The sequence below is a fragment of the Macrobrachium nipponense genome, chromosome 15 (genome assembly GCF_015104395.2).
Source record: "Macrobrachium nipponense isolate FS-2020 chromosome 15, ASM1510439v2, whole genome shotgun sequence".
In the NCBI taxonomy this organism is placed as follows: Eukaryota; Metazoa; Arthropoda; class Malacostraca; order Decapoda; family Palaemonidae; genus Macrobrachium; species Macrobrachium nipponense.
The window spans coordinates 11159761-11185470 of record NC_087208.1 but is presented as its reverse complement, the minus strand read 5'-3'; the positions used below and the strand labels follow the sequence as shown (position 1 = coordinate 11185470).

Genomic DNA, 25710 nt, shown 5'->3' with positions numbered 1-25710 from the left:
TCGTCGAGATACGCTACTACCATAATCCTTTGTGATCTGAGTTGTTGAACAACTACTTCCGCCAGCTTCGTAAAAACACTCTGGGTGCTACGTTGAGCCCGAAAGGAACTACCTTGAAGGAGAATGTCTGGTCGCCTATCTTGAAGCCTAGATAAGGGCCGGAAGTGTCTTGCAATAGGGATATGATAGTAAGCGTCTGTAAGATCGATAGAGGTGGTGACGGTCCCCACGGGAAGTAAGGTCCGCACCTGCGAGATCGTAGCATCTTGAACTTGTCGCAGCGAATGGCTAAGTTTAAGCGGGGGACAAGTCTAAGATTACTCTTCTTTTTTGTGAGCCTTTCTTTGGCACGCTGAACAAGCGCCCCTTGAAACTTAATCTTTTGACTCTCGCTATAGCTCCTTTTTGAAGGAGATCCTCCGCATACTCCGTCAGTTCTTTGGAAGGAAGTTGACGGAAAGGCCTGGATGGAGGTGGGTTCGATAACCAGCTCCAACCCAGGCCTTTTGACACAATGCTCTGAGCCCACTTGCTGAAGTTCCACCGTGGCGAAAGTGAAACAGCCTCCCTCCTACTGAAGTTCTTCATTGGTTCTGGTAACCTCCTCGGCCTCCTCTGAAGTGTTTTCCCTATTAAAGGGACCTCCCGATCCTCTCCCACGAAAGGAACGTTTACCTCTGCCTCCCTTACCCGAGCGGTCATACTTCTGTGAAGATTGACTCTCGAAGGTTTGATTGTAAGCTGGAGAGATGGCATAAGAGGTGGAGGGCTGAGGCTGAGGGGAGATCACATAAATTGGCTGTGATTGAGCCTTTGAAGTGGAGGGCTGGGCTGCTTGCACTAAGGGAACCGCCGGAACTTGCTGAGAAAAGCGTGGTTGCTTTTTCTGGTAGGGCTGGAAACGCCTGGGTTTCCTTTGCCCTTTACCTCTAGCTGCAGGGTCTTCTTGCCTCCTCCTAGCCGTAAGGCCCCAACGGTCCTTAAGGCTCTGGTTCAGCCTCGTAGCCTCTGACTGGACTTCCTTCACCATCGCTTCTGGGAAGAGATCTGCTCCCCAGATGCTTGAAGAGAGTAACCTATTCGGCTCATGCCGAATGGTTGCCTCTTGTAGGACATGCTTCCTACAATTCGTTCTAGCAGTGGCAAACTCAAACATATCTGACTGTACCGTTTGAGTCAGGGATTTGGTCATGAGTTTGAAAAGCGGCTCTGAACCATAGGCTATGGTGGCCACCTCGGTCATAGCCATAGAATTAATTGATCTGGCTAATCGAGATTTAGCGTCAAACTCAGCCTGAATCAGGCTATCTGGAAGCCTGGGTAGCTTTTCACCAAACTGCTCCATAGCACAGTCCGGTTTGAGTTTGCCAGCTGAGAAGGTGTTCGGTAAGTCTTCCCATAATTCTACCGGCTGAAGGAAGTAACGGAGATGTAGGATCTGCTTCCTTCAGTTGAGGCATGGGGTCCCCCTTCTGGGCCGCTGGGATGGTAGAGGTCGCGATCTTAGTCAGGAAAGGGAGCGGGGTACTCTCATCCATCGTGAAGATCGTAAAGGGACTCTTGAAGGGTTGGATTTTCGTATTAGAACAATCCATGTCCTCCAAACACCTGAGCCATTCTCTCTGAGCCTGGTCACGTGAATAGAGGACCGTCTCCTTTGGTACCCTATCATCTCGAATCATGGCTGATCGGTGAGCCTTGCGTAGCCGATGAACGAGGCTGAAGGGTCTTTCCGGTAGAACTCGAAGTCCTCTATCCTTCGAGTTCCAAATTCCGGTATAGAAATGAGACCGTCCTGGAAGGGGCGTATGACGCTACTTCTCCACGGGTTGTTCATCGAGAACGGAGGTAGCGAGTCATACGGGGGAAGCTTGAGCTCCACCTGCATTGGAAGTGGAGGATAGGCTAGAGGAGCTTGGCTCAGTCCGGCTATAATGGAGTCTTGAGAAGTAATCCTATCCGACAACCGAGAGATCATTTGTTCCATGCTACTCTTTAGAGACCCAACCAGGTCGCCCACCCTGTTGTAACAGGCCAGCATTGGAGTCCAAAGCCGGAGCTGCTGCGGAGGTGGAGGGGTAGCTTTGAATTGGAACCAAAGGTAGCGGAACTGAAGACTCAGCCGGAGTGTGAGATCTCTCTCTGGAGGATTTACTCCTCGAGGACTTAGAGCCGGACCCAGAAGCTTTAGATCTGTCTGCTCCGGGATTCCTAGCCGGAGACTTACGAGAGGAGGATGAGGTCGAAGTCGTCTTCTTAGACGACGACGACGTCTTTGTCAAGGATTTTACTGCTTGAACACCTTGACCTTGGGTCTGAACCGAAGCGTCAGGAGGAGTATACAATTCATAACACCCGTAAAGCCTTGGAAGGATGGAGAGGTTTGCAGGAGTAGAAGAAAAACAGTTACGCCCAAGGGTATCCTGGGTGTCCACCTTACCTACCTCGACCAACCAGGTCGTCTACACCTACCATAGGTTCTACATTAATATCCAACGTCGTGACTTCCGAGGAGATATCCTGGCCTTGGTCAGTCAATGAGGCAGCCAGCTGTTGCTGGATGAAGGCGATATGTCGGGGCAGCCTCTGTTGGGTCGACGTATCCTGTCGCCTTGCCTCCGGGAAAGATTAGTACCGCCAACCTTTTCTCCAGGATGTAGGGCATACCCTTGGCGGCGTTCTTCCCGAAACCGCCGACCCAGCCCGCAGGTTTTGCCAGTGCGGTATCCCTCACTGCCGGCGCCTGGAAGAGAGGGTATCAATTAGATTTAAGAATAACTTAAAACTAAAGATAACTTAAAGTATAACTTAAACTTATAGGGCTTATAAGGCCCTTTGCATCCCTTAAGTTAGAGTAATTAATACAAACTTAAGAACTAAAACAGATGCGGACCAGCTACCGGAGATGGAATACTTACCCCGTCTAAAAGCTGGCTCACCAGATCGTAACATATGGTACACGTCTCATGGTACCAGACCTGGATGTCCCCGTGCGGAGTCGCTGCATGGGGCATGGGACCGGCAACTTCGTGTCCACACGGGTCCTGCAAGTGTGGCGGCGCATCCCGGATGCTCACAGTTGGTGGTCTGTAAGTGGAAAGACACATGAGTATCTTAAAGAATATCACTTACAGGCTAAAGGACAAAAGAACTCCATTGCATGCCGGAGCTCGGAAAAAAATTCTGGGCATAGCCCCTCCCTTACTAGCCTGAATGAATAGGCTATAACCCCGGAGGTATCCGGTGGAAAAGAAGGGAGGAAGGGGGGAAATGGTTTAGCTACTTAAAATAACTTAACATCTTAACCTAAAAGCTCGAACGTACCGGACTAAGTCCAGTGCGAGGCGGAGTGATAACTCAGTGAAACGGAGCGGTTAGACGAGACCGACTGTATGTTCCGGTCCACCCCGCATGGGGTAGACTAAGCACGTTTCCGCTAGATGCCAGGCCTCCGGTGGTAAAGGAGCCCTAGTAAGGTGGGAAAAGAGCGGGGGCGGGGGCATACAGACTCGGGCTAGTAACGGAGCGACAAAGAGTAGTAATGGAGAGGGGGGAAAGGCCAGCCCTCCCCCCCATCACCTTACCATCCGACCGAACCGAGAGCCGGAGAGGTCGAGTCCAGTCGGGTGGGTCGTGTCCCTCCTCTACCCCCCTCCGCCTGGGGGGAGAGAGGGAGCAGGCTCGGGTATGCGGAGCGAGCATGGGCAGGCCTAACCACCCCCCCCCGACTCTATGGAAGAGCGGGAGGAGGGAAAGGTGACGGACAGGCGTCTGGCTGCCTCGTGATCACATAGTGACCACGGGGCGATAAGAACAACAACTAAGCCTAAAACAAAACCAACTGATCAGCGAGATGCTATCGGGAAGCAACCGAGCTGACCAGCGTAACATAAAGGCCCAATAGGCCGTGACCTAGGCTAAGCGAGCCAGACGCCTAACTAAACCTAATAAAATCACATAGATAACAATATGAAAATTAAAATGAAAGAAGGAAACAACCTAGTAGGAGAAAAAATCCAGGAGTGTACGTACTAACCCGAAGGAAAAGTCTCACCACTCAAAGCCTAGCCGATGCCGATAATAAGCCGTGGCTAGGGTCTGGATGGAAGAGCCTACATAAGGTAAAGACATGCATGCATGAGCAAAACCGTGTATACCTTATTTCTTTAAACAAAGCGGATAATAAAATAGAGCGTACAAAGACAGGGATGTTCTGGTATGGAGACCCAGAACGGACCCATCACGAGGCAAAGAACCATGCTTGCCATAGCTTTGCCGACCTAGAGAGCGTATTCTTATACCCTAAAAAAACGGCAAATACGTGCTCAGGGCCGGAAAAAAACCAAAATAGCAATAAAACACTGAGTACTTGTTAACTTAGCTGCTGCGATGGCTGCACGCTCCCATTATAATAAAATCCAAAACGAAAGGGCCACAAAAAAACACAGAGAAGAAAATGGCACCTGTGGTAATCGTGTGCGCTTAACTGAAAAGGATGGCCACCAGAGGCGCAGCAGTCGGCAGCATGGGATGGAGTAGTAGTAGTAGGTGCTGCCCTTCATTCTGTGGGGTCGGCTCCCCTCTTGGGATGATTTTGTAGTGGGAGAATTCTATTGGCATTTGGCTCGTGGTAGTGGTCTCACTCGCCATAGTTGTTCATACCGACACTCTCTGGGAGGGTGAGCGGAGTCAGTTATACTGACCTTTTTTTTTACTTTATTATATTCTCTGGATATCTGGTTAGTGTACATTTACCCTAGAAATAATAGATTAAAGGATATTTCGTGCAGCGACACGAGCTGAGCCCAGAAATGGAATTCTTAAATGTTGCCAAAGTAAAAATAAATAAGATTTAATGATCACTTATTTGTCATGTCCTTTTAAGTTGTTGAGTGGAGCTGGCTAGACACCCTTAGCACAGCTGTCAGTACTGCAGAAAGTTTGAAGAAACGTTCTCCGCTTCCACGTTCGTTTGTAGCCCGTCATTTGAAAAATTCAGGTTAGTAATGCGGGTATGTAGCATATGTATTGGTATTATTCTATTGCATACACTTCTACTTATAGTAGGACAACATAATGTTGAGTTATATGCCAAAATGCACCATCTTAGCTGTCTCTTGGGCAGTTGTACATTTATGTGCGTATTGACATTAAATGTCGAGTCTATTGTTCCTGACTTTTAAGTAAGTAAGAGCTATTACTATTTGCAATATAATTCAGGTGTACATATAATAGCATATTGTAATTAGGTTGATTCATATTAATATATAGTGATTTTTCCATTATACAGTGGTACCTCGACATACGAAATTAATCCGTTCCGAAGCGGCCTTCGTATCATGAGCTTTTCGTATCTTGAACCGCATTTTGCATGTAAAATGCCTAATCCATTCCAAGCCCTACAAAAACACCCTAGTAAATTATATTTCCAGGCTTACAACACATGTTCTAGGGTTATGAAGCCGATCCGACGGAAGAAATATGACTCCAAAAAGGCAAAATACTGTACATACTTGAGTAATATTCAACTGCATGTAATGTTCAACCCCATTTTTACTGCATATATTAGGACTTTATCATATGTCCCTTAGCAATAAGCCTAGCCTATGTTAGCAGTTGCTACTGTAGCCTAGTCTATGATTCTGACATCTAAACCTAAGAAGCTAAAAGCTTAGAATATGCCAATAAAATGTATAAATAATCAGTATGTACTCATTTCAAATAATTATTAATTAATCATTAACTATAATACACAAACAAACAAATAAAAACCTTCCAACCTTTTGTTTACATTCAGCTCTTACAAGTACCGAACCATTGCCAAGCAACCACTTTTCCTAGCACACAGTAAGCCATAAATTTTCATTATCTCTCTTCAACTAATGAAACTACCAAACAGTATAACAACCATTCATTTCTATTCTTTATTCTATCTTTACCTAATGGAGATACCGAGTTACTGACAGCTATAATGAAACATATACGTATTTGTTGGCTTCGATGATAGCAGTCTGATTTATTTTATATTTTATGATATCTAATTCACAATTTTTTTTTATTAAATGTATTGCATGTACTCATTTCAAATAATTATTAAGTAACCATTAACTATAATAAACAATAAAAAAAGAAAAAAAAAGCTTCCAACCTTCTGTTTACGTTCAGCACTTATGAGTACCGAACGATCGCCAAGCAACCACTTTCACCTAGGACACAATATGTACAGTAATCAAATTTTCATTATCTCTCTTCAACAACTGAAACTACCAAACAGTATAATAACCATTCATTTCTATTCTTTATTCTATCTTTACCTAATGTTTTTTTTATTAAATGTATTGCATGAATAAGTTTTTCAATTTACAGCATCCTTTTACCAATAGAATACATAGAGCACATGGGGTAGATGCTGACCAATAGGAGAGCAGGATCTTACGGCGGTGACTAGCATCAGGAACCAATGGGAGAGCGGGAGGATGGTGGGGAGTTTACTCAGTTGGTGGCGCGCAAGTTTTAAAATTGTTCTTGGTGGTCTGGGCAAATCTCAGGATTTTACAGCAACAACCTTTTGTAATTTGAACTATTTTCGTATGTAGAGCCAAAAAAATCTTCGTATTTGCTTTCGTATCTTGAGTTTTTCGTAAGTTGAGCCTTTCATATGTCGAGGTACCACTATATATGGATGAGAATTATTACTGCTATTAATTAATCAAAGAAAAATATTTCATGCTAATGAATTTGCAGATGACAGTGAACCACTCAATGCTGCTCTAGAAAATGATAAATGGGATGTAGAACAAGACATGGCTGTTATGGCATGGGCTACACAACACCCTGGTGACTGGCAGGTTGGAGGCAGATGTCAAGTATACATGTGGGGCAGTGGACGACATGGTCAGCTAGCTGAGACAGGTAATAGAGGGCCTTCAGAGTCCTGTTGCTTCTTCATAGTATCTCTCTTTTTTGTTAGTTGACTTTATAGACTAACCTGAATTATTTATTCCTAAGTCAGAGGTGAAAACTGAAGCAAGACTAACTGAAAATGTTAGACAGCTTGGCTGGAAAAGACCAGAGGCGGAGATAAAAAAAAAAAATTAATTTCTTTGAATGAAGTAAAGGAGCTGGGTGTAGAGTAGATGCTTCCTGCTGTGTTTCACACAAATTGCATAGTAAACAGTACTCCCTATGTTCTTTATAGCCCAAAGTGACCACACAAGAATAATTTAGTAAATTTAGTAAATAACTGGTCATTCCATGTGTCCAGCTATGTACATTTTCATCTAGTCTATTACTTTGGCCATAACTTTGGAAGTACATGAGATTTAGACTATGTCTGGCATACATACCATATATTTACAGAACCCTTATCCACTAACTGCTTAAAAGTTTAGGCTGGACAAGAGAACCACTTAGTGGTACATACATACACTTTACTTGGGTGTTGAAATGCAGGACAAACTGTATATATTATTATATAAATAAGTAACTTACTAAGTAATTATATAGCTATAGTTTCAACTTGTGCAGTAGCTTAAATTCAAATTCGAGCTAGCGCCTTCATTGTTTAGTGTAGGGGACTAGTCCCGCCCACTAATGGGAATACTAGGAGTGACTTAGCAGACAATCTTATTCTCTTCTGAAGCACAGTGATGTATTATTGTTGATTTCCAGGAACCTTCAAGCTTATCACTTTCAGGATCAGTATTTTATTGGTTTTGTTGTCAAGAACCGATTCAAGTTTATCATATTTTTCTGGGCTCAGCCGTGTCGCTCCCGTGAAATGTGTCTGCTTTAGCACTATTTCTAGTAAAATATTGCTATAATACCAGAGAACTGCTAAATTGGACATGTCAGAAGCCTCTGACTCGCTCACCTATATAAAAGGTGTCGGTATAAAACTTAAAAATAAAAGGGATAACGGTGGATATATGGTGAAACACGTAACAAAGAAACGTGCTCGAATAAAGACCCCCGTGAAAAACATGAAAATAATGAAAATAACAAAAACATAAACGAAAATAGGATCGACTTAAACTGCCACCCAAGAAATAAATAAATATATGTACTGAAATATTACATGTTACAAGCAGAGAGGAAGACCACTCGAAATCGGTACAAATCAAGGGTAAGCCGTAAAGGCGACTCGCCACCCGCCCGCTACTTAAAAGTGACGCCTAACAAAACCCTAAATAAAGGCAAAACGAAAGGCAAATTCACTCCCTAAATGTTGAAAAAGGGCAGAACCAGTACTTAACTTGGGTGAAGAGGTAGATTGACGATCCATAACCAAGAATAAAAATAAAAGAACAGATAGCTATATTCGAGCATCCGAACACGATATGGCTATCGAAAAGTATGACGTCACAGACGCCTTCAACGGGGTGGCTAGGTGTGACCTATGGGTCGGCTCCCCGTATTTAGGGTCTTTTGATGAGGAAAAGGCTAATTGGAGGGGTTGCTGTGGTAGTGTTTAACACTCGCCCCAGTTTTATACCGACACCTTTTATATAGGTGAGCGAGTCAAAGGCCTCTGACATGTCCAATTTAGCAGTTCTCTGGTATTATAGCAATATTTTACTAGAAATAGTGCTAAAGCAGACACATTTCACTGGGCGACACGGCTTCCTCGCCCAGAAATAGATTTTTCCTACGTCAAAATCCCTTTGTTACAGCCAATTTGCAGTCAATTGATTAACTCTCCTTTTCCGAGTTGCATATTATAATGTAAGTATTGTGTTCGCTTACTGAACCGATATTTTCGGTGGTAAATACATATATGCAAGTCTCAAATAATGTTTTGTGGGGGCTTTTCAAGCTACACAAATGGAGCAGGATACTAATGGGAGCAGCTTTTCAAGCTACACAAATGGAGCAGGATACTAATGGGAGCAGATTTAAAAAGATTCTTAAAAAATAAAACACTAATTCTCCTTAACCTAATTTATTAACGCTAAACTCACAATATGCAACTTAATCTAATCTTATCCTTTAATACCTAACTTAACATTACCACGACCATCTGAGAACCCAAAACTTAGTTCCTTAATCCTAATACTGCAACAATACATATTGCATAAACTTTTAATTTTCACTTTGTCAGCAGCTCCTTCTGTAGAGAGCCTCTGGTTGTTCTTTCAGTTCCTAAATTGATATTTCCAGCTGCCCAAAGATGTGTAGCCTGGAATCATTGATCTCCCTCAAAACCCCTATATGCTTGCTCAAGTACTGTTGTTGCTTGAGGTTTGACTCCTGTTCCTAATTACATTCCACCAAAGTCTTTCTCAACTCAGCAACTAACAACAGGTCAGATTCACAAGTTGGAAAAATGGCCACGAAAAATCAAGCATTCATTCACACAAATCAACTTTTTTTTTCTCTTCCACAGTTTGAAAGGAATTGAGATATGTCTGTATGATGGTACTCTGTGTGCTTCAAACAATAGTTTGTAGAGAATTGCTTAAAACTTATTGCACTTTCCTTTGCAGAGAACTGAAAAAGTGCAAGGGCAGAATGTAGTAAGGGGAGAAATTGCTTATTCTGGGGGTGATGAGCTTTTGGATAAATAAGACTTCCTTGACAGCCAAGAATCAACACCGAGTGCCTGGGTGTCATCTACAGCCTGGAAGTACCCAAGCACCTGGTGCCAGCTCCTGATCATCTGGCGCCACTCTCTGCATCAAATTTTTCTCTCCTGCTATTAGCCCTCTTATATCCTGTGCCTGGCTCCCTCACTTCCTTCCTGTGACTTTGCCAGTTTAATATCTGGGTTAACACATATGTTAACCTTGTAATAGTGAAGTGTTGTTAATTGGAGGAGGTGATTATCCAGCCCACCAGCTCTTCTAGACCTAAGTCACTGTCATACTTCCCTTAACCTGGGAAGAGTCATACTTAAAGTCCAAGGGAATCTGAAGTGGTTTGCATCCGGGTAGTTGGCCCCTCAGTCAAGCCTGTACAGTTGACCCCTTCTATTCACTGACTCACCTATTCAAGGATTTTACTATGGAGCATAGTATGTATACAGGCAGTCCCCGGTTATCCGTAGGGGTTCCATTCCGACGGCTTGATAAGTAAAAGTTACCGATAATCGAAAATAACATTTGGTGCCCCAATAACCGGTTAATGGCGCCTCTGTTAGGTATGCATTGGCACAAATATTCTGTTATCGGCGCTGATAAGCAGAAATTGGCGCATTTTGGCACAAAAAATTGCTGATTTTTTGTGCTAGACAAGTACCATAAAACCAGATCACCAATAAGCGAGGCTGTCGATAACCGAGGACTGCCTGTAGACATTATTCACAGGAAATTCACCTATTCACTGTATTTTTCACCAAGAAATACTCACAATTGACTGTACAGTCAACTCCATGTATTCGCATTCTCAAGATTCGCGGACTCACCTATTTGCTGATTTTTCTGTAGAGCCTATCTATAATTTATTTGTGAAAAATTTGGCAATTTGCTGACTTTTTCATTGAGAAATTTTCACTAATTAGTGTATATTTGTTTATTTTATTTTTCATGACTATACTATACATTATATAATAGTAATAATAATTATAATGTGTGTGTCACATCTGGTGTTGGTCATCTAATGCGTGCTGGTACTTTCGTTGGGAGGGAGGGGTGTGGTCTTCCTCACACATGTTGGTATCAGGAATGCTTCGTGTGTGGTGTTCAGCGGAGGCTTTTGCTCAAGGGTAAAAAGCACTTCTAGGAGGTGCAGATGTCGGGGGTTGGAGGCTCATCCAGTGATTTTTATATTCCTGATGATTTCATCTCTCATGATGTTCTGCTGGTGTACTGCAAGGGCGTGCTGCCTAATGGCACCCTCCTGGGTGTGGCAGGAGATCCTCTTTGACAGGCATATCATCGTCATACCAAAGTAAATCCCAGGGCATCCTTAGGTGGGGCATACATATCAGTAGACGACGTTGGACTGCTGTAGGGGTCTCCTGCTGAACGGGAGGGGTTGTTCCTCATCAGGAGGTCCTTATTACTCCGATTCTTATAATTAATGAGGGACACTCTCTTCCCTTCCTCTGCATGGCGGACATGATCCTCTATTATTTTCTTGGCAGTTTCATCATCCTTGTATTGCTGGTGGATAAAGGCAATACCTGGATGGGATATAGGGAGTAAGAATTTTATTAAGACACTTAGCCAAAGGCATAAGTCGGGTTTGTATTTGTGGAATAATGTATATTTTACTATGCAATTGCTGTACCATTCATTTCCATGCATTTAATAAAATCACCTATTGTGAACGCATCCGCATGTGTCGCCCTGTATCATGAACCCTGCACATGCACATGCTACTTCTTCTTGCTTCTCTTGGCGCGAGCTGCAAGCCCTGCAGAGCCTCTGTACATATTTACCTTTTGCTGCTTGGAATAAACCAATCTACAACTCGGGATATCGTTTCTCCCATCCTGCAATCTTTCGTCTTCTAATGCAAGACATCACCACCTATCACCATGGCGCAGTGACGAAACCATTCAGCATTTTCAAGGAACACCGGAATCAGCATTCAAACCCAGCCGCCATTACCCCTCGGCCGCCTTTGGATTTTACAGTGCTAGTACGGTGTTTATGATATGTTCATGCAGTGTTTGTGCAGTGCAGTGTAATGTCAGTGCTTTGATTTTAGTGGGTTTTATTTTTCTTGTGCCTTGCCCCAGCTCTACGGGTACCCTTATTTTCATATCCAGCTACAGAGCCCGAGGCACATCCACCCACGCTCATCATTTGCCATACACTGCCGACTCATTTTTTCAACGGTCGAGTGGTCGCTCCCCACTCCCCACCCTACCGCCCACCCCCCAGGAGCCCACCCAGCCCACTCTCCACCGGCCCGCCAGGATTCGCCACAACAGATGAAGAATTATTTACAGTAACTTTTTAATAAAAAACTGTAGAAAGTCTTCCTCATCGTTCTTCTCTTCCTTTAAACTGCAGTTGACATTGCAGAAAACTGTTCATAATGGCTTCTGCTTCACATCAAGACGAGCCTGGGGATATGCAACACGACCAGGACCCTGAGGACCGCCAGTTGCCTTCACACCCAGTCTCACCAACAGACCGTCGAACCCTTCCAGGTTTGGCATCGCTGGAAACCCCACCTTTGCTCTCACCGCACCTGAGTATACCGCCTCCCACAGCTCCAAATACGGAGTTAAGGCTCCTCATCAAGTACCTGGAGGAATCTCGACAGGCCGAGTTGGTTGCACGTCGGAGAGAGGAAGAACAACGTCGTTATGAAGAGGAACAACGTCGTCACGAAGAGGATCTACGCCGCCAAGAGGACAACTTAAGAAGAGAGGAGGAAGCTCAACGTTTCATCGCATTGTTGCAGCTACTTAGCGTCAATTCAGCCCAGCAGCAAGCAACACAAGTGGACTCGCAACAACTTCCCACACAATCCTCAGTGCCATCGTCCACCCAGCCACCACCCCCACAGAAAGCCAACGCCCAGACCCCGCCGCCCTTACGTCCTGATGCCACATACCAAGTGTTCAGGGAATGGCGTAGACGCTGGGATGACTACAGTGTGATGGTGGACTTAGGGACATTACCTACCAGGAAACAGATGATACAGCTTCGTATGTGCCTCAGCCTGGAGACCCAAAGAATACTCGAGCACACGCTCAACGTACCACCAGACACGGATCGGAGTGTTGACGAGGTCTTGAATATTCTCCAGGAACACATCAAGAACCTGCGAAATGAAGCTCTACGATGCAGGGACCTGCTCTCCTGCAAGCAGAGGGAAGGGGAAAGCTTTCAGCGACTTCTACGTCCGACTGAACGCATGTAGCATAGAAATCGACGTCTGTCCTGGCCATTCTGCTGTGTGTGAGGAGACTCAGCTGAAGATGATCATTATCATGGGAGTCAGAGACGAGGAGCTCACTCACAAACTCATTGCCCTGGACGCTGCAGTTTCATTGGCCACCATGGTTAACGAATGTCGCTCATATGAGGCCACACGGACAGCCACTACCGCCATACGTGCCCCTCCTTCTAAATTGTGTGCCGTCTCCACGTATAAAAAAATCAAAGGACATGGCAACAGGGGTTCTACCTCGCTACCAACCCCTAACAAGGACACTTTATGCCCTTCCTGCACAAGGAAGCACAGCTCAACAGGAAAGTACCCAGCCAGCAACAGTGTATGTGTAAACTGTGGCTGCAAAGGACACTGGCGCAGAACCCCAAAGTGCCCCGCCAACAAGGCCACATGCAGACACTGCGGCCGAGTAGGCCACTATGACAAGTACTGCCGTCAGCAGATGAACGCCAAGCAGGGCGGCCCGCCCAATGCCACGCCCCCTTCTAGCAAGCCCTCTAGCTGTTGCAAGGTTGAGACTCCTTCTTCATCAACTGACTCCTCACCATCACCTATATCCATCGCCCTCACCTACAGGGGTGAGACATCGAAGATAATGATGCTGCCTGACACAGGAGCTGATGTATCGGTGATGGGCCCCCAGCACTTGGAACTCCTTCGCATTCCCAGGACTGAGCTACAGCCTCCTGCAACATCAGTGACCCTCACGGCAGATGGGTCAAAGATGACACCTGCTTTAGGAACCCTTAAGGCCACCTTGTCCTTGGCCAAACGGTCCTGCCTCGCCACGATTCAAGTCCACGAACGCGTTCAGATGCCACTCCTGTCCTATGCACTTTGCAAGAGTTGGCCATCATCCGCCAGGGCTTTCCGCGGCCCATCCTACAGGTCACCCACGTTAATCGATGCAAGGAGCTACCCCTGCATGCTGACACGACCCCTGCTGAGGCCCGAGAGTATTTCTTACAAACCTTTCAGGATGTACTCGTGTCAAAGGAAGACCTTAAAGCAGCTCCACTGAGGCCGATGGGCGGCTCTCCCATGAAAATCCACACCCCAAGGCAGATACCCTACACTTTCCGCGAACCCGTCAAGAATGAATTAGACTCCATGGTACAACAGGGAATCATTAAGCCTTGTGGAGATGAGCCATCAGAATGGTGCCACCCTTTAGTTGTCGTTCCTAAGGCCAAGGGAGTTCGAATCACAGTGGATCTCACGAAGCTGAACGCACAAGTCTCCCGTCCAGCCCACCCTTCGCCCACGCCCTTAGCTGCTGTCCGTTCTGTTGACTCCACCGCCAAGTTCTTCACCACCGCGGACGCTCTACATGGCTACTGGCAGATGGAGCTAGCAGAAGAGGACCGGCACCTCACCACTTTCATTACGCCTTATGGACGCTTCCAGCATTGCCGGGGACCTATGGGCTTCGCTGCCACTGATGCCTATTGTTACCGCGGCGACCTAGCTCTCCAAGGTATGAAGAAGTGTGTCAAGGTTGTTGATGACATTCTCATCTTCGATGATGACCTACTGACACACTACCACAGGATCCACGAATTGCTCACCCGCTGCCGCAAAATGGCATCACTCCTCAACAAAGAAAACGTTCACAGTGGCAGAGACCAGAGTGAATTTCTGTGGCTTCACCCTTTCCGAAGAAGGAATTGCTGCTGACCCGGGACGAGTTGCTGCTCTGCAAGACTTCCCTACACCATCCAACCTGACGGACTTACGTTCCTTCATGGGATTAGTAAACCAGTTGGCTGAGTTTACCCCAGATATTGCCCTGACTGCACAGCCCCTTCGACCACTCATGAGCCCCAAGCGCTCTTTTCTTTAGACACCTGACCATGACCAGGGCTTCAAACGTGTGAAACAAGCACTTTCAAGCCCACTTGTTCTGTTCTTGCGTCTTTTGACCAAACCCTGCCAACCATTCTCCAGACCGATGCATCTCGCCTCTACGGAGTAGGCTACGCTCTCCTCCAGGACCATGGATCTGGACATCTCCGAGTAGTCCAGTGTGGATCCCGCTTTCTCGCAGACGCCGAAACAAGGTATGCAACAATTGAACTGGAGATGCTTGCAGTATCTTGGGCCCTCCCAAAGTGCTGCCTATACCTCAAAGGACTGCCCACCTTCACCCTGCAAACCGACCATCGCCCATTGGTGCCTATCATCAACAGCTACACGCTGGACATGGTTGAAAACCCACGGCTCCAGCGAATGAAGGAGCGCATGTCGCAATATCAATTTACTGCAGTGTGGCGCGCCGGCAAGTCTCTATGCATCCCAGATGCACTTTCTCGTGTACCAGTCAGCTACCCCACCTCTGAGGATATGACTGGCTGCGCTGAGGTAACGGCACATGTGCTATTCTGTCTCAACGCTACAACAGCTTCCCAGGACGAGGATGCCCCAACCATTGATGCCGACCGAACCCTACAGGACATGTCGATAGCAGCACAGGCCGACCCCACCTACGTTCGCCTTCGTGACTGCATCAGTTCTGGGTTTCCCACGAACCGCTACGACCTATATGCATCCTTATCACTGTACTGGAAGCTGCGAGAAGCCCTCTCTACTGATGGCAACCTCGTGCTCTACGGGGCAAGAATACTAGTTCCTGCAGCTCTACGTCGCCACACACTCGCCAGACTCCATGATAGTCACCTTGGTGTCGAGGCTACCAAACGTCGGGCTCGACAAACCGTCTTCTGGCCTGGGATAGACTCGGACATCGCCAACACCGTCGCTGCCTGCGAGCCGTGCCAAGTCCTGCGTCCCAGCCAACAACGGGAGCCTCTCCACAACGACGACCATCCATCCAGGCCCTTTGAGTTGGTATCGGCGGACTTCTTCCAGGTAGCTGGGAAGTCCTTTCTTGTAGTCGCCGACCGCCTCTCTGGCTGGCCTGTGGTTGTCCCTTGCAAGGGTGACACTACTGCCTCCTCGACCATACGGCACTTCTGCCGCTACTTCAGAGAGGTGGGTGTTCCCTTACGCCTGCGCACCGATGGAGGACCTCAGTTTACCAGCAAAGAATTCGCCGACTTCACAGAACGTTGGGGTGTACACCACATCACCTCGTCGCCACATTACCCACAGTCTAATGGACACGCTGAGGCCGCTGTCAAGGCTGTCAAGCACTTGATCCTCAAAACGGCCTCCACAGGAAACATCGACTGCGAGGATTTCGATCGTGGTCTCCTTGAGCTGAGAAACACACCCAACCAGTCTGGTCACTCTCCTGCCCAGGTACTGTATGGTCACCCTCTCCGTACATGTGTGCCTGCCCATCCTCAGTCATTCACAGAAGATTGGCAGGAAAAGGCCCATGACTGCGACCGCCGAGCCGCTGCCAGAGCTGCTCAGGTGCAGCGCAACTATGACGCCCACGCCCGCCCCCTGCCCAGGCTTAATGTGGGCCAACATGTCCGTCTCCAGGACCCGACATCCCACCAATGGGACACAGTTGGGATTGTCATGGGTGGTGCACGATCACGCGAGTACGAGATCCGTCTCCCAAGTGGTCGAGTGTTACGTTGGAACTGTCGCTTCCTATATCCACTGCCCAGCCCCAGTCAAGTTCCCAACTCTGATCTCCCTGTGGTCCCTAGCCCAGACATGGAAAAGTCATCAATTCCCTCCAAAGCCCCTCGCAGGTCCCCAAGATTGAACAGGCCTACATAATGTACATATCTACATGTAATTTGTTTAGTACGTTCAAAATACCTCTTTGAACGCAAAAGGGGAAGGGGAGGTGTGGAATAATGTATATTTTACTATGCAATTGCTGTACCATTCATTTCCATGCATTTAATAAAATCACCTATTGTGAACGCATCCGCATGTGTCGCCCTGTATCATGAAGTCTGCACATGCGCATGCTACTTCTTCTTGCTTCTCTTGGCGCGAGCTGCAAGCCCTGCAGAGCCTCTGTACATATTTACCTTTTGCTGCTTGGAATAAACCAATCTACAACTCGGGATATCATTTCTCCCATCCTGCAATCTTTCGTCTTCTAATGCAAGACATCACCACCTATCACCAGTATTTAGCTGATGATTGGGCGTAGGGGGTTGCCTTCCTACTGTAGTCTCCTTGGATGGGCAGGTGGTGTGTGGCATTTGTAGCAGCATTCACGGCCATGATGACCTGATTGGCATTGCGTTTGATGTCTTCTGCCAGGTTCCTTGTAAGCTTCTCAAACTTGGAGGCATCAGACAAGATGGTGTCGAGTTTCTTGAAATAATCCAAGGTGCTGATGGGCACGAACGCAGCTGTCTTGTCTGCGCGTCTTACAGTGATGTCTTCTCTCTTCTTCAGATCTGTGGCTGCCTCTTTCATATCTCTGGAGTAAATTCCGCTTGAGTATGACCCCCTGTTCGTATGGGCCTCTGCTAGCAGAAGAGGTTGAAGGCCGTCCGTTGCTACCAGGATCTTCTTGGCTTCCAACTGCTTGATTGAGTCGGGGAGCATCTCGATCTCCAGGTATTTCTCATGCTTCTTCGGCTTAGACATGAAGTAGCAGTTTAGCCCAAGGTTTAATAGGTTGTCTTGTTTCGGGGGGGTGGGCTGGTATGCAGTGAGGTTAATATACCTTTGAGTCTTCTCCTGGATGCTTGGCTTTCTGCCATTGAGGGTGACAAGTTTGCGAGTTACTCCCCTAACCTGGTTACACGTGTCTTCCTTGCTCAGGTAGATGAGACATGCACTGATTTCTTCGTAGGTGGGAGGTTTGCGCTGGTCCTCTGCACAGTCGTCTGTTTAGTGGTGGCGGTCTCTTGTAGGGATGTCATATCTGGTATTGTCAATTCCATAGCTTCAGCACATATTTCCACCAATTCTTCACGCAGGCGGTGATGTTCCTCCTTCGGGTCTTTAGATCATCAGTTTTCTCCCATAGTTGCCACTATAGGAGGGACATTCTGAAGTCCCTGGTCATATCTTTATTTCTTGCTGTGGGGTTGTGCAGCCTGATGTTTGTATATTTTGGAAGGAGACCCTCTTGTGGGCAGGTTTTGTTAAAAATGGTTATTGCTTCAGCATTATCAATCTTGTAACGAGTCTTCTCTATTTTTCTGATGACAGCTTTCTCTCTGTTGCTTAGACTGGCAAGCAACACACCAAAGGGCATGGTAAACTTTGGTTGTTGAATCATCTTTGGTGTTTATTATCTCTCTCTCTCTCTCTCTCTCTCTCTCTCTCTCTCTCTCTCCTCTCTCTCCACAACGCGACGTTTTGTCCAGACCTACAGGACATTTTCTAGCGTTGACTGCTGAGGGACTGAATTCCATTAGCGAGTCCTTCTCCTTATAACTTGTTGTTGCAGGCTCTCAAGTACCATCTGGAGAACCTCTGGGGCAGGTCAATATTAAGAACCTTGATGGATATCTGCATGAAGAGAACCCCTTTCACCACCCACTGAGGACAGATGTACCCCTAGAAGGACGGCGTAGCGATGGGGTTCCCCTTAGGAGTCCTCTTCACTAACTTCAACATGGGAGAATTGGAAGAAAGGGTCTTCTCTCAACACAGATGTCCCCGCAGATACAGGTGATATATAGATGACATCTTCATACAAGCCAACTCTGAAGATGAGGTAGAAGCCCTTCAGCAGCAGTTCTGCATCACAGTGCACTCAACTTCACCATCGAGTACAGCAGCAATGATCGACTCCCCTTCCTCAACGTTCTTGTCATGATGGATCAGAATCTTACCACGACTGTCTACACCAAAGCTACAAACCTTGGAATATGTCTAAATGGAGATAGTGAGTGTCCTGCGCAGTTCAAGAACACCACTGTCATGGTCTTCATCAGGAGGGCCCTCTCTCACTGTTCGACATGGCAGGACACTCACCTCGAACTTGACCGAGCATCTCAGATGCTGATCAACAATGGGTACTCTAATAAACTAGTACGTAAACAGAAATACAAGCTGCCATCAACAAATGGTACATGACAAAGGAAGAGAAAAAGAACATTCCACCCCCAGAGGATATAAAACTGTTCTACAAAGCCTTCATCCACCAGCAATACAAGGATAACAAAACTGCCATCAAGAAAATAATAGAGGATCACGTCCGCCCCACAGAGGAAGGGAAGAGAGTGTCCCTCATTATTTATTATAAGAATCAGCATATGAAGGACCTCCTGATGAGGAACAATCCCTCCCTGCCCCACAGGAGACCCCCTAAAGCAGTCCAACGTCGTCTACCTATATGCCCCGCCCAAGGATGCCCTGGGATTTACATAGGTATGGCGACAATGTGCTTGTCAAAGAGGATCTCCTGCCACACCCAGGAGGGTGCCATTAGGCAGCATGCCCTTGCAGAACACCAGCAGAACATCATGAGTGACAACATCATCAGGAATATAAAAATCATCGGAAGAGCCTCCAACCCACAATGTCTGCGCCTCCTAGAAGTGCTTTTTATCCTAAAGCAAAATCATCCAATAAACACCACACAAGAAGCATTCCTGATACCGACGTGTGGAGAGGACCACGTCCCTGCCTCCCAACGAAAGTACCAGCGCGCATGAGATGACCAACACGGACGTGCCACACATAATGAAAATATTACTGGGGGTGATGTCACTCGGGTAGGAGCCAATCAAGAGGCTTCCAGTGATAATCCCAGCCTGAGGAGGTCCGTAAGACTCAAGAACACTCGCCGTATGAGTCACCATCCCAGGAACCAATGAAAATCGACCTGCCCCAGGGATTCTCCCGACCATACTTGAGAGCCTGCAATGACAGGTTATAATAATAATAATAACAACAACAACAACAAAAACAACAACAACAACAACAACAACAACAATAACAATAATAATGATAATAATAATAATAATAATAATAATACACCACTATGCACCCAAATGGATGACCACAGGGAAAACATCCTTAGTACAAAAAGACAAGAACAAGGGAAATATAGCAAGTAACTACAGGCCTATCACCTGCCTACCAGTAATGTGGAAGTGATTAACAGGTGTCATCAGTGAAAAGCTATACAACTACCTAGAGGATACAAACCATCCCCCACCAACTGAAAGGCTGCAGAAGGAAGTGTAGGGGCACAGAAGACCAACTTCTATAGACCAAATGGTAATGAAGAATAGTAAAAGAAGGAAAACTAACCTAAACATGGCATGGTTTGACTGCAAGAAAGCCTTTGACATGATACCATATACATGGCTAATAGAATGCTTGAATATATATGGGGCAGAGGAAAACATCATCAGCTTCCTCAGAAATACAATGCACAACTGGAATACAGTACTGACAAGCTCTTGGATAAGACTAGGAGAGGTTAATAATCAGGAGAGGGATCTTTCAAGGCGACTCACTGTCCCCACTACTCTTGTAGTAGACATGATTCAAATGACAAAAGTACTGCAGAAGATGGATGCTGGGTACCAACTCGAGAAAGGAGGCATTGGAATTAACCATCTGATGTTCATGGAAGACATCAAGCTGTATGGTAAGAGCATCAAGGAAATAGACACCCTAATCCAGACTGTAAGAATTGTATCTGGGGACATCAGGATGGAGTTTGGAATATAAAAAATTTGCCTTAGTCAACATACAAAAAGGCAAAGTAACAAGGACTGAATGGATAAAGCTACCAGATGGGAATAGCTTCAAATACATAGATGAGACAGGATACAAATACCTGGGAATAATAGGAGAGGATATAAAATGCCAAGAGATGAAGGACATGATCAGGAAAGAATATATGCAGAGATTTAAGGCGATACTCAATTCAAAATTCAATGCCAGAAATATGGTGAAAGCCAAAAACATATGGGCAGTACCAGTAATCAGCTACAGTGCATGAGTAGTTGGGTGGATGAAGGCTGAACTCCTCAGCATAGACCAGAAAACTAGGAAACACATGACAATACTAATCATAGAGGACTATGTCAACATTGAGAGCAGAGCACTGGGGCAATATCTTGAAAACCAGTGAAGACAAGTGGCTAAGGAGTGCATGGGAAGAAGGACTGATAAAAGTAGACGAAGACCCAGAAATATACAGAGACAGGAGAATGACAATCAGAACAGAGGAATAGCACAAAAAACCAATCCATGGACAGACATGAGACCGACTAAAGAACTGGCCAGCGATGAAACATGTCAATGGCTACAGAGGGGAGAAATCAGGAAGGAAACAGAAGGAATACTAACTGCGGCACAAGACCAGGCCCCTAAGAAGCAGATATATCCAGATAATGATAGATGGAAATTAACATCTCACCCATATGCAGGAAGTGTAATATGAAAAATGAGACCAAAAACCATATAGCAAGCAACTGTCCGGCACTTGCACACAACCAGTACAAAAAGAGGCACGATCAGTAGCAAAAGCCCTCCACTGGAGCCTGTGCAAGAAACACCAACTATTTTGCAGTAATAAGTAGTATGAATGCCAACCTGAAGGAGTGAAAGAAAACGATCAAGGGAAGATCCTCTGGGACTATGGTATCATAAGAGATAGAGTGATAGGTGCCAATAGACCAGACATAATGTTGATTGACAAAACCATGAAGAGAGTATCACTCATTGATGTCACAATACCATGGGACACCAGAGTAGAAGAGAAAGAGAGAGAAAAGATTGATAAGTATCAAGACCTGAAAATAGAAATAAGAAAGATATGGGATATGCCAGTGGAAATTGTACCCGTAATCATAGGAACACTAGGCATGGTCCCAAGACCCTTGAAAAGGAACCTGTAAAAGCTAGATGCCGAAGTAGCTCCAGGACTCATACAGTAGAGTGTGCTCTTAGAAATGGCGCACAATGAGAAAAGTGATGGACTGCTAAGGAGGCAGGATGCAACCTGGAACCCCACACTATAAAAACTACCCAGTCAAATTGGATGGCAGTGATAGACCAAACAAAATAATAATACATGGTGTTTTTAAATTAGAGGCCCCCCCCCTCCCCCTCTACAGCATAAACTAAAATTGATATGGCAAAAACAAAAGTAATTCAGAACAGGTATTTATTTAATATTCTCAGAGTATTTAATATTCTGTGTTGCCTTCATCTGCCTGTACCACAGCCTGTATTCTTGAGGGGTATGACTTCAGCAAATCACAAAAAAGCTGAGACTCAAACTCCATTTCCCTGAGCACTTCGGTCACCTCTCTTCGCAGGTCGTCGGGGCTTGGTATACCATCATAGTTCACTGTGCGCGCTTCAACACGATCCTTTAAGATACTACCAATGTTTTCACACACACACAGTAGTCAGGAGAGGTACCTGGAAATTCACTTGATGAGAAGAAATTGATACCACTGTTTTGAAGCAGCTCCTGTGTCTGAAGAGCCTTGAAACTCCGTATCTTATCATGCAAAAATGTGACTTCTTCAACAGATAACACAATTCTTTGAGGAAAGGAAATACTCCACCAGTAACTACAGTGTCTCTGAAGTATTCACCATTCCATGACTGTACTTTTTCTTTGATGATCCATATTAACCGTTTGGCTGTGAAACAGAGAAAAATTTCCAAACATTCAGGAAATGTCACAACTTGGCGATAGCACATGTCATCACTGATATCCAATTTTGCAGTCCAAATTATGTCATTTTTATGATTTGGCTTCCTGACTGTGTAAATGAAGAATTCATCTGATGTGGCAACATGGAGAAAGTCAGCATTATCTCAATCTTTAAGAAATGAACCACAAAACCATGCTCGGTCTTCTCTCTGTTGCTGAGTGATGTTGGGCTTGCTGATAACATGAAGTGGCTTGATACAAGATTTTTTCAACTCACGATATACAGCACTATAACTTCTCTTCTTTCCCCTTTTTGTTTCTAGTTCAAGCCCCAATTTATGTAAAGACTTTCTTGGTCTACCCACTGCCTCAGCTATGATGTCTTTTGACTCCTGAGAAAGGACTTCAGGCCTCCCAAGATTCTCACTCTTTTCACGATGACAGTCTTGTGGATTTTTGTTCCAGTTTCTTTAACAAATGATTCATCTCTTTTAATGTATTTAGCTATCCAGGAACAGGAAATGAAGGATGCACCAGCATCCCTGGCCTCTCTGTAGGTTATAGCTCGGATTCGGTCAGTCCATCTGATTTCCTCTGAGTCGTTAGCCATGGCTGTATCTAACTCCGTCACTCAGTCTGAAAATACAAGAAATGTAAAATGAAAAATAGCTTAATAAAAACTTAAGATAATGTACTTGGAGATAGGCTATAGCAGAAAACTTCATAACTTTCCATTTGTTCTTTGGAGGGGGGGCCTCTAATTTTGATACACCCGGTACACTGTTATTACAATATTTATGTATTTCTATAGTAAGTTATATATTCAAAAATTAAAGAAACAAAACTCAACACCCACATCTTATGTGTAAGCTGTACATATGTGTTGCCAAATCATGATCATATTATTTCTACTTTACTTCCTCTCTCTCTCTCTCTCTCTCTCTCTCTCTCTCTCTCTCTCTCTCTCCTATCATCGATCGAAGTACTCTCGTGAGTTCCTTCTCTCATTCTCTCCGATCTCGTTCCTCTGCAGTCCCCTCCATCCTCCCTTCTCGAATCTTCATCCTCACTTCCTCCGTCTCTCGTGCATCCCTTCTCTCTCTCCTCTCTCTGCCAAAGGGTAGAATGAGAAATGGATAGATAGATAGATAGATACATAGTTCAGCACTTTCTCTCTCTCTCTCTCTCTCTCTCTCTCTCTCTCTCTCTCTCTCTCTCTCTTCGTGGAAAAGATAGTACATGTACAAAAATTATTTACTAATTTTCAAATATTATTATTCATTAATACTGTTGTCAGATCTAGCTCTGACTGCTTACAGACTGTCAGAAAGTTGCTCAGAACTGAACGATTTTCAAGGGCAGTTGCAGACACTATGGCGAGATGCAGATATCAATCTTCTGCAGAAGTCTATCAGCACAAGTGGTCAATCTTCCACACTTGGTGCAGAAGTAATAACATCTCAACCACTGAGACATCTGTGACAGAAATAGCAGAGTTTTTGCTGTTTCTGTGAGCTTCTAAAGGATTGTTGATGTCAACTATTAGGGGCTACTGGTCCATCCTCAGCTCAGTTTTTTGGCATAGAGGCCAGGATCTCGCTAATAACCAAGATATTTCCAATCTCCTGATGTCTTTTGACACATGTTAGCAAAAAAAGAGTCTGAGTTAATATCGTGGAACCATGACATGGTTCTGAAGTGGCTTTCAGGACCTATTTTTGAGCCACTTCGTTCAAGTTTCTTCAAGAATTTTAATAAGAAGACCGTATTCTTGGTAGCATTGACAACCACCAAAAGAATCAGTGAGATGCAAGTGATTGACATAAAGGTAGGTTTCGTGCTAGACAATACAATATGCTCCTACACCTTAGGTTTTCTAGAGAAGAACGACTCACCAACAAAACTCTGGCCTCATTCTTTCAGTATGTTAAGATCCTGAGCAATGCCTTAGGTACAGTGGATGAAGAGAGAGTACTTTGTCCAGTAAGAGCTTTAAAGTTTTACCGTCACAGAACTGAGAAGATCTGAGGACCCTCCAGTGATCTACGATGTTTGGTTAAAAGACCTGTCTCAACCTTTAATGTAGAAAGCTCTCTCCTTTTTCTTAAAAGACTAGATAAAAGAGGTGCCCTCTTCAATGGGGAACAGCTTTTACTTGTTTTCAAGGTTAGAGTGCTTGACATTAGAGCTGTGGGTACGTCTTTAGCCTTCAAGCACAACCTCTCGCTCTCTTCCATTATACAAGTAACATACTGTAACTGCAAATCGTTGTTTGCCTCGTTTTACTTAATAGGCTCCACTTTGGAGGGGTGCCGATCGTAAAAATATTTGCCAAAAATACACTAATCAAGACAGGCTAATGAAATTATCAGGTATTATTAGCATTATAATAATGCATATTCTCTGTGAGTTTTATCATCCTACAGGGAAAATAAATGATTTTATGAAAAAAAATGTGAAATTCAGTGCCCTTCGTACCAAAGGTTATTTGATGATCGGCGGAAAACTATTGTCTTGAATAGAAATTCGGTCTGACAATATGTTGGTATATCCACCTCGAACATGCACATACAGTATTATCAAAATAGAACTGTAAATAAGCACGTCGCAACAAAAAAATGAGTAACAACTTCAGCGAAAGCCCCGCCGAGAAATGAGTGAATAGTTGGGAAGGAATATTCAGAAAAAATTCAAACCTCGATTTAGGGACAAAACCTTCTGAGAGTTTGTAGTTATTATGTCACTTGATAGCCTAAAACATCTAAAAATTATATTATTTAAGGCATAAAAGCAGGACAATGAAAGAATTACACCCCTTTCCCGAAAAAAAACCAAACCCGAGAAAAATCGATTTTTTTCTGAGGACATAAGAAAATGGAAAAAAATTTCATAGATACCCCTAAAGTGGTTTCCTTTGATGAAACTAATCATAGAAAATGACTTCAACCAATTTTTGAATGGTATACTATAAAATTTACACTTCACAGACGTGAAGTTATATTGGATTTTATTTTATTTTTTTTTTTATTTTTTTTTTTTACTACTGTATGATCTACAATTATGATTTATTACTAATATGAGTTACTAAGAGTATTATTATTATTATTATTATTATTATTATTAGTATTACTAATGATATTTCTTATTTTTACTATGAGCATATGGCACTTCGCCCAACATGCAATGATATATATTATACCTACTATAATTATTATTTACAGAAATATTATTATAATTATTCTTATTACTAAAGTTACAAAGACATCTATTATTATTATAAATCACTACTATTAAAATTTCTATTACTGATTTCCATATGAGCATCGGGCACTTCG

The 25710-nt window shown here is 44.6% G+C and overlaps 1 protein-coding gene across 1 annotated transcript in view; it reads left to right on the top strand.

The window, feature by feature from the left end:
- The window catches only part of LOC135226995 (probable E3 ubiquitin-protein ligase HERC1), an 83199-nt gene that overhangs the window by 22770 nt on the left and 34719 nt on the right, over positions 1–25710 (top strand). Inside the window, exons 2-3 of the mRNA XM_064266722.1 lie at positions 4886–4999; positions 6745–6912. Of these exons, the coding sequence (XP_064122792.1) occupies positions 6804–6912 (109 nt within the window). The 5' untranslated portion in view covers positions 4886–4999; positions 6745–6803. The remainder of the gene's footprint in view (positions 1–4885; positions 5000–6744; positions 6913–25710) is intronic.